Below are 13,329 nucleotides of genomic sequence, written 5' to 3'. Positions count from 1 at the left end.
TAAAGTATTAAACATTTTAAAGAAGTACTTACCTCTTGTGCTATCAAAAGACTCACTGTCCTTTAATAATGTGTATCACTGTCCTGACACTACGCTTCTTTAAAGTACTGAAAGCACGTAGATTTTGAAGTTGGGGAAATCTATACTGTGATGAGTAATAATAAAACTTTCTTTGTGACATTTATCAACAAGAGTTCCCATTTTAATTTGACTTTGAAATCTGTAAGAGCAAAGCAGATTACCCTGTAAATAAAAAGCCCTCAGAAACCAACTCTATGGAGACACCACCACTTTCAGTAGTTACACAGAAGGCTGTGGCTCTTTTAACATTATGATTAATAAAACTCGTGTTTAATAATTACTTAATAATCCTGTAGACAGAACCTGCAAAATCTCAAATAAGAATGTCCCCCAGATGAATGGCAAGGGCTCTAAAAACTTACTGCAAGCAACAACTCCAACACAGGAAAAATCTACAAAGGAAAGTTGAGAAGTGTCCACATGAATACTGTACTATAGAAGACAAAATGAACTACATTATCCATCAAATGTCACTTCAATATTCTTACACTGTTATTTCATTTTGATGTAGAGCTTTTCAGCCAGCACGGTCCCTACTGCTCTGAGGATTAAGTGCGAGGGCTACAATTACAGCCACAAATGAAACCAAGGTGCAGGAAAGCTCAGTCTCAACCCCTCTCCCTGGCAAGCTCCATTCTTTCATTGTCCTCATCTGTAAGAGTCACTTCCATAAGTTAAAACACCACAATGTGACATCCAATATACAGTCTCTGAACAGGTTTAAGTACCGCTGTGCAGAGTGCCATTAGCATACTCCGTTCTGGGTTTACCTCAGGCCCCCTTAACTCGATGTGCTGGCAGATGCCAGATGTTGAACAGAGGACACAATCTGGTCACACATGCCATTAATAACTGGCCTCTGTTCCCAGGTGTTTCCCAACAGGTTGCTAAGATGACAACTACCTAGACAGCTGTGAATTGACAGAAGCAATTGGCTCCACAATGACTTTTAAAGCCACCAGCGTGCTCAAACGCAGCTCAAAAGGGTCAGCAGAGATGGGCCTCACTTGAGCCGATGTAAGTTGGCCCTTTGATAATACTAACAAGCCCCAAAATCAGCCCATCTGCACGACAGTAGGCAATCTGCCTCAGGGTCCAGTAAGAAGTGCACAGCAAAATGATGGTAACAATAGGATTTTAAGAGCACAGCGTGAACTCCACCACTTTCACTGGAGCGAATGTTTCTGCCAAAATTATGGAGCACAAGCACATTGCTGACTGGCATAAATACATGCAGCAGTTTGAAGAGTGAGAAAATTCAGAATTTGTGAGGAAACAGCATGGTGTAGTACATAAGGACTTCAAGGAAGTCAGGAATGCTTAGAAAAAATAAACACTGAAGAAAATTTTTTTCCAGCTTTAAAAGTTTCTGGGAACTTCTCTTTTCTTAGAGCCTAAGAAGATCCTCCTGCCTCAGAAAAGCTAAAACAGAAAAATCCACAAGGAAAATATCCTAAAATGACTACAAGTATAGCAATGATCGATTCACAAAGTATCACCTTTAGAATATACCTAATAATTAGGTATAAATTAATAGAGCTTCTCAGAATCTATCATAAAATGTAAACTATTTATTCTCTTTGCATCCTACAGAAAATATTTAGTTATCAAAGGATTATTTATTTATTCAAGTCATCTTAATTCTGTTTTTTTAAGTTTTCATTTTACAGTTTCAGCAGAAAGAGAAGGTTAGACATCTTATTTAAAGTAAATTCTTCTGCCTCACTCATTACTATAGCATCTGAACATGAAAGTTTTTGTGTTACTGAGGAATCAGTTACTTTCACCAACAGCGAAAGTTTTTGGTTACTGAGGAATCTAAAAGCAGTATTAAGAGAACTGAATTAGACAAACTAGAGGCATAAACCTTCCACTGCTGGTGGGCAGCATCAAATGCTATCCATATTGAAAGCTCTTCTCAGCAACATCAGCCTCATCTTTCTTGTCAGCTCTTTTGCATCCATAAACTGATACTGCACAGGCAATCAAGTCATCTTGGCATGCCTCTAAGTAGTGTTTATGATCACTTAAGCAAAGGGAATCTGATCAAATCCCTAAACTGTCATATGTATGGATTTTGGTAAGGGCTGGGGAAAAAAACCCCACTGATCCTTGAAGGACTCTAACATTGAAAGAGCTAGAGGTAGAAGTAAAGCCTTTCTGCTGTCACCAGTAGGAAACAAATGCCCAGGAAGAGACAGACAGGGTTTTAAGGCATTATCACAGATTTCTGACAACCCTTTTAAATGACCCAGCAGCACCTTGCAGACAAGAACATCTGAACACCACCAAATGTGGTGGTGAAGGATAAAACAGGAGATCATGGATCTAAGCTATTGAAATAGTTTCAGTACCACGTCCTCACACTGTGCCATATGAAGAAAATTAGTTTCGCCTTCAACAGCAGACCCTTTATTTGTAGTTAACTGACTTGCTCCATGTCTTCATGTTGCAATTTGCTAAACTACTGAGATAGTGTAATATACATGAACGGTCAGAGAGAGCCATTACCACTTATGGGGAACACCAAAATGGCTTCAGCAAGATGAAGCTGTACATTGCCTTTGTATAGCTTCCCCAACAGCCCGATCAGGAATTAGATGTTTGATCCCGGGTTGTAACAAGTCCAGTTGACCAACAGATAGTCAAGTATGTACAAGACGGATGCCTTCACTGTTCATGATATCATAGTATATTTGAAGAAAACGAATTCTTCACTTGGTAAAGTGTCGGCTTTTCCACAGCTCTAAAAAAGAAGTGAAGGTCACAGATTCCACGCCTGCACATCTATCCAGAAGCGCTAAACGCCAGCCTGGAACACAACAGACTGCTGCTGGGTCAGTATAGATTTGAGCAATTGCTGCTGTGGACTACAATCGCAGATCTTCACAGCACCCCATGCTCAGTTTTACTTAATTTTGGACTAGAAACCATCCTCTTCCTGGAGCTTAATTTATTTTATGTATAGCTTTTGGCTTTGTGGCAAAGTGGAACACGTGCATTACTACTTTAAAAGGTCTTATTCTGCTAGTATTCCATGCACAGCCTTAGTTCTATAGTACTGTTTTTTTCCACTGCTTTGCTCCTCTCTCCCCCTCCCCTTGGCACACTGATATTGCAGAGAAAGCTAATAGATGTGCTCGATATGTATTTTACCAGGTTGTCATTAGCATCCCCTCGGAGTACTCAGCTGTAACGATTCCCAGACACTGTGTACTATGTTCCATTTTTAGACCCACCACTTTCTCCATAAAGCCATGAGCACAGTGCTGGCCTTGCAACTTGTAGAACCTTAAAATAAAAAGCAGACCCCAAAGTGTTGAAAGGGCAGCGAGGCTTCTGGGAAGGTAGATAATTCCACAACCTATGTTATCTTTTAACCCTACTGTCACATTAAGAAAGATGGCAAAGTTCAGGCAATTTGAGCTGGCAGTAAATTGTTATTGCTCTTTCTAGACCTGCTGGAGAAAAACAGGACCAGCCTGTAAAATATCATGTTGCATACAATTCAACAGCTACGTTTCTGCCTAATCTTGGATTTTATGTTTTCTAATCTCTAGGTTTGTCTGGAACTGACTTTTCCTCTGCAAATTATCTTGCAGTTATAGTGCATATGAAATAGCCCATGCTCATTCAAACCAGGAAGCCAGGTGTGAAAAATCTCAGTCTGTGAAAAAAAGGCAGAGAACGCACACATGGGCTAATTATAAGTGCTTGGAATTAAATCCCTTAGAGAAGCTGGCTGAAAATTTTGTTTCATAAATCCGTTTTGTTAATGCAAATAACGAGCTATACTTTACATCTCTAGTGAAAGATGGGGAAGGTTCTGGGAGCCATCTAAAGTAAATTCCTTTGAACAGTGCAGCCAATACCTCCAATGTCCTTCGAAGCAATAAAACCAGTGACAACCTGAAATATCCCCGAGGTAGCAGAAGAGCAATCTTCTCCTACAGTCTGAGATCTGGTATGGAAACAATGCAACTACAGTTTTTTTTAAAGGTAAAACAATTAATCACCCCTCGTGGGGCTCTAACCGTCATGGAAGGACTTTGCTTGACTTTCTACTCCAAAGGTAGAACAAACTCTAAATACTGACAATAAATATAAACCCCTACACATCCCTCACACTGCAGCTAGTCCTCAGATAGCTATAACATACACCTCCAAATAAGATACATACCTTGTAATAACTCTAACAGTCTAAACCGGTGTCAAATAGTTGTCTTTTTTGGAAAGATAACAGTATTTTCAAAGTGCAAAGTGCACTCAGATCACCAATGTTTAGCGCTCACGTTAAAATACCAACATCAATATCAGTGGACTGGTAGTCACAGGGAATGCAGCTAGAAAACAGTAAACTGAGAGGCTGATTCAGTGCATTTGCAATTTTTCTAGATACAAACATCTCAGAATAGGCACCTGCAGATATGCTGTTAACCCTCCCCTTCCTTCTGGCCTCCAAAATTCAAACCTGATTCAAATCGCCTAAACAGTATTAAAAGAAAAAAGGTGTTCCATTATAATTATAGCAAGCCTCCCCCAAACCCTTGGCTTTATTTAAAATTAAAGCATACACACACTATATATTTACCTCTTTAACAAATAAATTTTCTGCTTTTTGTTCGGCATCTTCAGGTACAGAAGGATACAGTGTCCTGATTTCCAGTGAAATTGTGTCTGTCTGACAAGAAACAAAAAAAGCAAATTAGTCAGAGTAACAGAATAGCAGTTTTGTCTCATGAAGAGGTTAAGAACCTTATTAGTACGACTTACATTTTTCAGTTTGTCATGCAGCCAATACACATGCACACCAACAACTACAACCCAGCCCCTGCCCACACACGCTATTCAATACTATCAGCCAGAGCATTAATTACAAGCAAGAGCAGGGCTCGAATAAATCTCTGGGAACAAAGTTGTTCCAAGCAAACTTGCTTCAGTCTCTGAGGTTTCTGATAAAAGTATTCATCGAGTCTTCCGTATATCCTCTCCCAGAAACATACGCCAACTCCCACAGCGCTACTTGCTTCCTCCACTTCCCTTCTGCACCCCATGGCTTTTCAGCAAGGAATATGGAAACAGAACTACAAGCTTTGACTCTTTTGGAAGGAGAAGAGAGGAGCAGAGAGTCCTCCCGATAAGTTGGAAAGGACCGCCACAGGACAGCTCGATGGTTGGAAAGCAAGTGGAACCAGGCAAGAATTTCTCAGTGAGGCATTTCCATCTGCGGGTACAGGCAGCAGCAGAGCAGGACTGACACAGGACTCACGACGCTGCCTGCAACCTCTCTTCAGACTCAACAGACACTGTACAAATTAAGCCATTTTTTTTGGAAAACAGTTCCTGACTGAGGTGGCTTGTAAGGCCCCATGACAGGAAACAACACAGAGAAGCGGATCTCCAGACGGTGTCCAAAGGAGCCAAGCTTCCCTTAGTTCCCACGAGGCCAATGAGAGGCCAGGGCCACCAGCAGTGGTCCTCTGTGAGACCCAGGGCCTCCATGCTGAGGTCAGGCAAGGTGACCACGTTGCAAAAGTCTTACAAGAGGAAGCTTTGGGGTATTCTGAATTAATCCACAGATGTACCACGCTCATTTTCTCTTCCATAAGAGGGGAAAACAAACAAAACCAAATGCCAGCAGACTACATTATGCTCTCGGTTACAATGGAATAACTCCCCTCAAGACAACAACTGACTGAAACTTAGATGAATCTGATCTCCCAAGCTCATTTTCTCTTCCATTACAGGAAGGCACACGATTTCCAGAGGAAGGTCTATGGCATACAACTGGTTTAGTATGAAGAACCACTAGATACTAATACCATAAAGCAGCCTGCAGTATCTACTGCGCCCCCGGAGGATCTCCTCCCAATTCCAGTCTCAGACTAAAAATTGGTATTTTTTCTCTACAAATCGAGGCACACAGACTCTGGGTGCCACTGATTCCCCTGACATCCATATATACTTTCCATGTAAGTAATTATGAAAGAAAGGCATGTATCACTCAGGCAGATGCAAATATCATGGGATTCCCCAACCTTTTCGTGTTTCATCTGGATAGCTCAGGATACAATGTGATTAAAACACTTTGGCTCCCACAAATAACGATGGTGCCTTGTAGACATCACAAAGTGAAAAAAACCCTGTTGTTCTGACAAACTAAGTGCAGGTTCATAAATGCAGGTTCCTGGGCTCTCCCCAGCTGTATTACCAAAGCCAGCGTGCAGTGGAGATTTACACAATCATTTAGTCTATGAGTAAAAGAGACAGCAGATGGACAAGTAGGAATTTTCAGGCCACATTCAGTAATAGTGAAGATGACTGAATCCTTGGTTGCTTAGGGACTTCCCAACAGTACCCAGAGTCTCTGGAATGCGCTTCATTACTTTTACTTCACACATATGTGATATTTTAGGACCTTTTTTTAAGCGGTCCTGAGAAGACGCAACCCCTGAGCACAGCTGAAAACCCACGTACGCCCCTGAGGTCCATCATACGGAGCTCTTCCCAGGTCTGGGGCCCCGCTGCCAGCGGCAGCAGCCACAAAGCACGCACACCGTCCTTCCATGATATCACTGCTCTGAAGATCAGCTGCTGTTTCCAGACCGAGGCGGAGTGGGAGGCCACAAGAGAAGAGATGTGTCATGGGCTCTGCAGCTTGCACTGACCCTTCTGGGCTGGTGACGAAGCTGCAGAGAGACCAACAACCTCTTTTGCTTGCCCATAACAAAACTTATCTCCTCCATGTATTACACAGAAGATCATTTCCAGTATTTTTTTAGACATACTGGAAGTCAAATTTTTTATCTGATACAACTCTTCTTGTCAACTGATAACACAGTGACCGAAACAGCTAACATTTGTCTTAATGGGGTTATTGTGCCTCCCTTCCCTTACACAGGTTGTTAAAAAGAGCGTAGCTGAAGATGACATGTAACTCAAGCCCACTGTTTCATGTGTAGTACGCTCCCCTACTTTCCTTCTCAATAAGACTGCACTTGAAAGAAAGAAACGTAGCCATGCGCAACAGAGAAATCGGGTAACATGGGCTTGCCACATTTGCAGGCTTTGCCAAAGAATATCACAGGTTTATTTACATAGAATTGGGACATGGAAAATCTTGAGTATTGTTATATTTAAAACTTGTTTTAAAAACTACAAAGCACTTCCCTTCTGAGAATTAGTTATGTTCAACCACTTCGCTGCAAAAGCCTTGCCACAAAAACACTTCCTGTTCATAGTTGATTATTTCAAAAGTTAAATGCTGTTAAAGGCTGATCAGGCAATAGCATGTATTCACCAAAACCTTTTTACTTCAGAAAACAACTAAATTTCAACAACAGACTAAGTGCTTCTGAAAGGGCCATCAAAAAAAATAAAGGATTTTATTCACAGAATCCAGCATTTGTAAGTGTGCTTTGAATGCAGCCTAATTTGCTAATGCTTAGGCAATCATAGCAATTGTCTGTTCAAATCAGAGGCAAGTTATCTTCTCATTTGTGCATGCAAACTGTGATAATCAAATAATGCAGGTATCCACCTAAAAAATTCCATAATTCTTCTGCCATTATTTTTTTTTTAATCTATTTTATATAAATATCCTATATCCAACAATGGTTTCTGGCATTCTCCCAGGCTGTCTCATCTGCATAAACTGTTAGCCCCAAGTGTTTGATTAGTTGTAAGGTGCAATTTAATTAAGCACCCTCTCTTGCTACATCCACTTTCTACAATGAAAACCACCAGTTAACATTGCTCCTTATCAACAATTGATTAGGAATAATGTTTTCAGTCAGTGTCTGCTTCTCACTGACACGGCGAGTTTAGTATTTGAAAATGGAGTTCAAACTCCATTAGCCATTTCAAACATTTTCACTCTGAGTTTATTCTAATAGCTTTTAGTCTGAAAGCATGTTACCAGTGGTTAAATCTTTAGACAGATGCATCAAAACTGATTACATTTGCTTCCTGAAAAGGCATCCCTTCTAAGAGAGCTAACCGCACAGGCAGAAACGTTCCTGTATGTTAATGTTTAGATTCAATCTCTCTAAAGAAAAGCTGGTCAGCCCCATTTTCATTTACTTAACATTACCAAAAACTGTAATGAGATAGTCCATCAAATTAAAAAGCAGGATAAGATGCAACTTTGCTGTACAAAGACCACTGTGCAAATGCTGTCGCTATACGGGGCTCCCAACAGGCTGCCGTCTGCCGTCCCAGCACAGACCTCACCAAGGAGATACATGTTGGGGGGGGGGGCAAAGCAAAAAGAAAGCACGTACAGAGCACATTTAAAGGACAGATTTTGCCCCATCACTCGCTGAATCACACTCAGTGTGAGAGGCTATGCTTTACACCATGTTTGCTTTGCTGACTGCATTAGCTCCATTTAAATAGTTGGAGTGCATCCCTCTATGTCTAGACACCTCTCGCTTTCCTTCTTCTCCCAGTCAATGCGAACTTGCACATCAAGGATACCCACATCCCATTAGTCATGAGAATAAAAGACTCATTTTTTGTTCCTCTAAGGATGAGCAGATACTGCCTATCACATGGGAAAGTGGGAGGGAAGTCATGTGCTATTGAAAACATCCCATGATCTCACCTCTGTAACTCTTCTGATCTTAGAAATAACGGCCAGGTTTACAGGGTTATTTCCAAGGATTCTCTAAGTCCTGCATTTAGAGCTGCCCCTGTGGCACACGTGCTGTGTTTCATGTGAAGAAGCAGTGTCATTGCCTACTCTTGCCCTCTCCCCTTGAAGATGCATCTGGTTCTGTTGTGAACTGTATCCAAACGAACAACTTCTGTCCCTGCACAACATGTAGATAGCACAGGTTCCACAATCTGAGAAACAGGGAGATTTTGGCTCTTCCTTGTTCAGAGCTTAAAAAAAAGAAGCCTGGAAACAGTCACACCTGCAGTGATGGAGAGTATCAGCACCACACAACTCAGCCCCTCTTCTAAGGCCTCTGTGAGACTTGGAGGGCACCTGGGGGGGCTTTCCAAAGCCCAGGAGAGCCACGAGCACACGTCAGAGTGAACTTCAATAGGTTTCACATTACACAGTTAAGTTTTGCCATCTTACACCTGTCTTAATTTAGGCAATGAATTATTATTTCTATTGCAGGTTCAAATCACACATTCAGCCATATTTATACAATTAGTTTAAGAAAGTCCGAGTTCCACTTTTCGAACAGAGATTTAAAAAATAGTACATGGGGAGAGGAGGAACAAATTTTCACAACCCAGAGTTTAGCATGCTTTTATACCATATCAAATTGAAGTACCTATTAAATACTTTCAGCTACCTTTTTATGACAATCAACTTATATTTATCAACATATTGTTAACATATATTTAGTTACTAAACCTCCGCACAAGCAAAGGTGCTGAGCCTGTTGCCACTAAGGGAGGGCACCAATGATTCTATGCAAAACTTAAAAGACTCCTGGAGAGATCTGAAAAGCAACTGCTGGGGGTTCAGTGAGTTTCCTAAGGATAGTGGCATGAAGAAAGGATGAAAAAGTACTTCTGAAAGAATACAGCAAACATTTTGCTTGGATACGTGAAGGGGCTTAAGAGCAGAAGTACAAATGCATGACAACAAATCCACGCATGACTAAGATGCGAAAGGTTAAAGGTGGGAGGGAGACCAATTTGAAGGAAGTTATCACTTTTAGTCTTTCTTGGCACAATTCTTTCATGGCCTCCTTTCCAGTAAACAAGTAGTAGAAAAGTGAGAAACAGGAATGCCAGACAGCAGCGGTTCCAGTTGTCAAGGGAGAGTGTGGCCAGGTCTGGGGAACAGAAGGTGAATGGAGCATGGTAGCCCAAGAACGAGGATGCAAACCTAACAGCATCACCACCAAGCACGCATTTTTATGAGTGCAACAGGAAGCCCACCAGCTCCCACTTACTACTACCAAGAAGTAGAGCGCAAGCTCGTACCCATGTGACAGGGAGCTCCTCTGAAGCTCTGCAGATCCTTCCTCCACACAGTTGCTGTACTGCTGCAGAAATTTCCACTCACTGGCCGTTACTTCACAGCACAGCAACAGAGGGGTAATTTGTTCATGAGATTCAGAAGCAGGTGAAAAATTAAGCTGAGCTGACATGCTTTTGCTCAAAGGGAAACTGGAATTTGGGCAGGCAGGAGGACAATTAGCAAGCAAGGCATTGCTAGGAAAACAAGAAGTGGAACTGTTGTGAATCAGTGATTTTTTTTATTTTGCTTTTTAAAGGATTATTAAGCACAGTTACAAAAAAGTGAAGTATCTTATTCCCTGCTGGAGTTAAATCAGAAAGTGCATCTTCGTAATGTATACCTCATGTATTCTTCTGTTGAAATGCAAGGAAATGGAGCAATACAGTCTATCAGGTTCAAACTGATACCAAGAACTCTTTGCTGTTCCAACAAACTTCTCCTAAGATGTTGGAAATGACCAATAGAAGTCTTATGAGATACCTGCATTGTCTTTAAATTGCATTTAAAGAGAGAAAACAATTCTGAGATGAAACAGAAGACCAGACAGTACAGCTGCTACGATGATAATCGATCCATATCTGATGCATGCGGTGAACACTACACATCCAGAAATGGGAAATCATTATTAAAAACAGAATTTTCTCTTATGCTCACTACTTCAGCTAACTCTTTTGGTGGGGTTTCACTCTGAAGATACTTTTGCCCATAGGATGTGCTAACATACAGGCCCAAACTGGGGCTGCATCAACACTGAGGCACAAAGTCTGAAGCAACTGTAATTATTAGGAGTTAAACAGTAAAGTCCACCATTTCTTGGGGCATTATCACATTAAATAACACTCAGAGCCAGCCTGAACACCTCCTAATTCCGTCAGACGTCAATCTCTTCCTACTCAAATGGCTGACCCAGACTTTTGTGCACAGGTGATATTTCAGCACAAGGAGCAGGGCTGTAAATAGACACTCTACAGCTAAAGCCTGTTTGCTATGAAAGCTCTGCAGTCCCGGCGGGTGGCATAGGCTCATTACTGCAGCTGACTTCAACAGAAGATAACAAAAGAAAAGAGACAGGTTTATTGCAAGAGTACGGACCCTACCTACCACTGCCTCTGTTCTTCTGTGAGTACAGACCACCTCTACTATGCAAGTACCTCTCTCATCTGTCTTAATCATCTTTTTTTTTATTTAAATAAATTACGCAGTATAGTTGCAAAGCATAACACAGAAGAAACAAAACAGAAATAGCTACTAAAAGCCAGGTAGCAACTGCTCAAAATGAAATGAAAATAAGGATATGAAAATACGGTATGAACAGGTAGAGGACTTGAGCAGTAGGACATGATTCTTCTTTCACTGAGAGGGTTCGCTCCACTGACTTGAGTTACTCTAAATCAAGGGGCTCAAGGGCCTTGTGACAGCACACAGTATGTCTAGTCAGCTTTATAATGCTAAATTTCAATTTCATAAGTTCACAAACATGCAAAATGGATAAAGGAATTAACGATGATGAGGAAATCTATTCTGTTTAGTTTTCTCTCGATCCCATGAGCACATTAACTCACTTAATGCCACCAAGGAAATAGAGCTATTTAGTAAAACAAAGCAGTCGATTAGATTAAGCCGGCCCCACAGGACGGTAGCAGTGCCATAAGCTGATGGGAAGGGCTCTCACACAGTAGTTACAATTGGTCACAAATTGAAATGTATTTCCATTAGAGAATGCCTATTCATCAAAATCTAAGTCTTTTACAGAGATCGGCTGATTTTGAAGAAATTGCTATACGATGCAGGCAATCTGCCATCTTACTTGCCTGGCAGCACGCCTCCCCAGCCACCCGGCAGGCAGCCCCTGCCCTCCCGAGCTGCCCCGTCACTGCCGCAGCGAGGGCTGCCCTGGGCTTCCAGGTTCTCAATTGCCTCGCAGATTGCCAGGACAAGCGATGGGGAACCTGGGAATAGGTCAGGCAGCTCCATGGCTGCCGGCTCCACCTCTCAGCATCCCACCATTGGAGTCTGCCTCAGCACTGGGGACTCTGCACCCCCTGTCACTCAGGATGCCAGATCTCAAACCCCACTGGAGAAGAATTTAAGGCAACCTCAAAATCAAAAAGAAATTAAGTCCATTTGGATTTATCTTTCTCATGCAATCTAATGTCAGCAACGGCACAGCTTGGAAATAAGTCACAACCACTGTCTCAAAACTCCTACTTTGAGCAGAAGGCCGGGAATCATGGGCTGTCTAATTCTTGTGGACAAATACATTAAACAGAATAGGATCAGAATGACTGGATGTAAATTACGGAAGCGTGATTAAATTAGATTATAATAATAGGGAGAGATTCCACCACTGGCCAAACTACCATTGTGCTGCGCAAACTGCAAACTTCTGAGTTTCTGAAGCATATTTGGGAACAACCAGGGCTTCGAGCTTTATCTAATCCTGAACATGAAATTAACTCATATACAAACATCAGAAATATAAAAATAGTTAATTTGGTAGAAGTAAGACATTACACATAAATTAAGATAATCTTAGAGAGCCCTTGGGCAACTTCCAGTTCTCCCTCTAGCAATGAAGATAAAACAAATAAATGAAGAGACAAACCAAATAACACATATTTGCCTTATACTTACTGAAAAGTCATCATCGGGGAATAATATCAGATCCTTAAACTGGTTATCCCCGATATTTTTTTCAATCTCTGTGATAACAGCTTCGTAATCCAAAGGCTCCAAGAGTTTGGGTTTTTCCTGCTGTAGAAAAAAAAGAAAAGATCAGGCAATCTCTCTACACTCAAATTTGCCTTCATGCCCCTTCATAAAGTGAGACCTGCTGCATTTTTACTTTTTTACACCAAAGTATGAGTAACTTCTGCCCTCCCCATTCTTCCCAGCTTGTTGCAGCTGAGCTCATGTGAGAACCGTGGAAGTGAGAAGTTGGGCCAGTTGTAACAGTCACTCTCCATCTGACAACTCAAGAGCAATCTGTCTGCTCACTACAGAGACCAAACCCACCACATTAACTCACCTGTCACTCTCAGGAACGCTCTCTCTCTTTCTGTGTAAATACATGTAGGTAAATAGACAGACGGACACAATTTGAGCTGAACATAGATACGACTTTGAGCTAATATGTTTTAGAATAAGTAACCTACTGACCTTCACTGTCTTACACAGTCTTGAACTACTGGCAGCTTTTAAGCGCCACCCCATTGTTTTACTTCATTTATTCCAGGAGCATAACCTTAAATTATTACCAT

General features: G+C 41.4%; 1 protein-coding gene across 9 annotated transcripts in view; it reads right to left on the bottom strand.

The window, feature by feature from the left end:
- DOCK10 (dedicator of cytokinesis 10) overlaps nt 1-13,329 on the bottom strand; it is a 160,944-nt gene that overhangs the window by 88,474 nt on the left and 59,141 nt on the right. For 7 of the 9 annotated variants that reach the window (XM_063338053.1, XM_063338056.1, XM_063338051.1 and 4 more), the window contains 2 exons: nt 12,704-12,823; nt 4,673-4,762 (listed from right to left, as the gene is read on the bottom strand). In XM_063338053.1, coding sequence (XP_063194123.1) covers nt 4,673-4,762; nt 12,704-12,823 — 210 coding nt within the window. The remainder of the gene's footprint in view (nt 1-4,672; nt 4,763-12,703; nt 12,824-13,329) is intronic. The other 2 variants (XM_063338048.1, XM_063338055.1) reach the window with 1 other exon arrangement.

This window comes from Chroicocephalus ridibundus, chromosome 6, assembly GCF_963924245.1.
Source record: "Chroicocephalus ridibundus chromosome 6, bChrRid1.1, whole genome shotgun sequence".
Taxonomy (NCBI): domain Eukaryota; kingdom Metazoa; phylum Chordata; class Aves; order Charadriiformes; family Laridae; genus Chroicocephalus; species Chroicocephalus ridibundus.
Note: the sequence above shows the minus strand (reverse complement) of the source record. Positions and strands in the feature narration are given on the sequence as shown.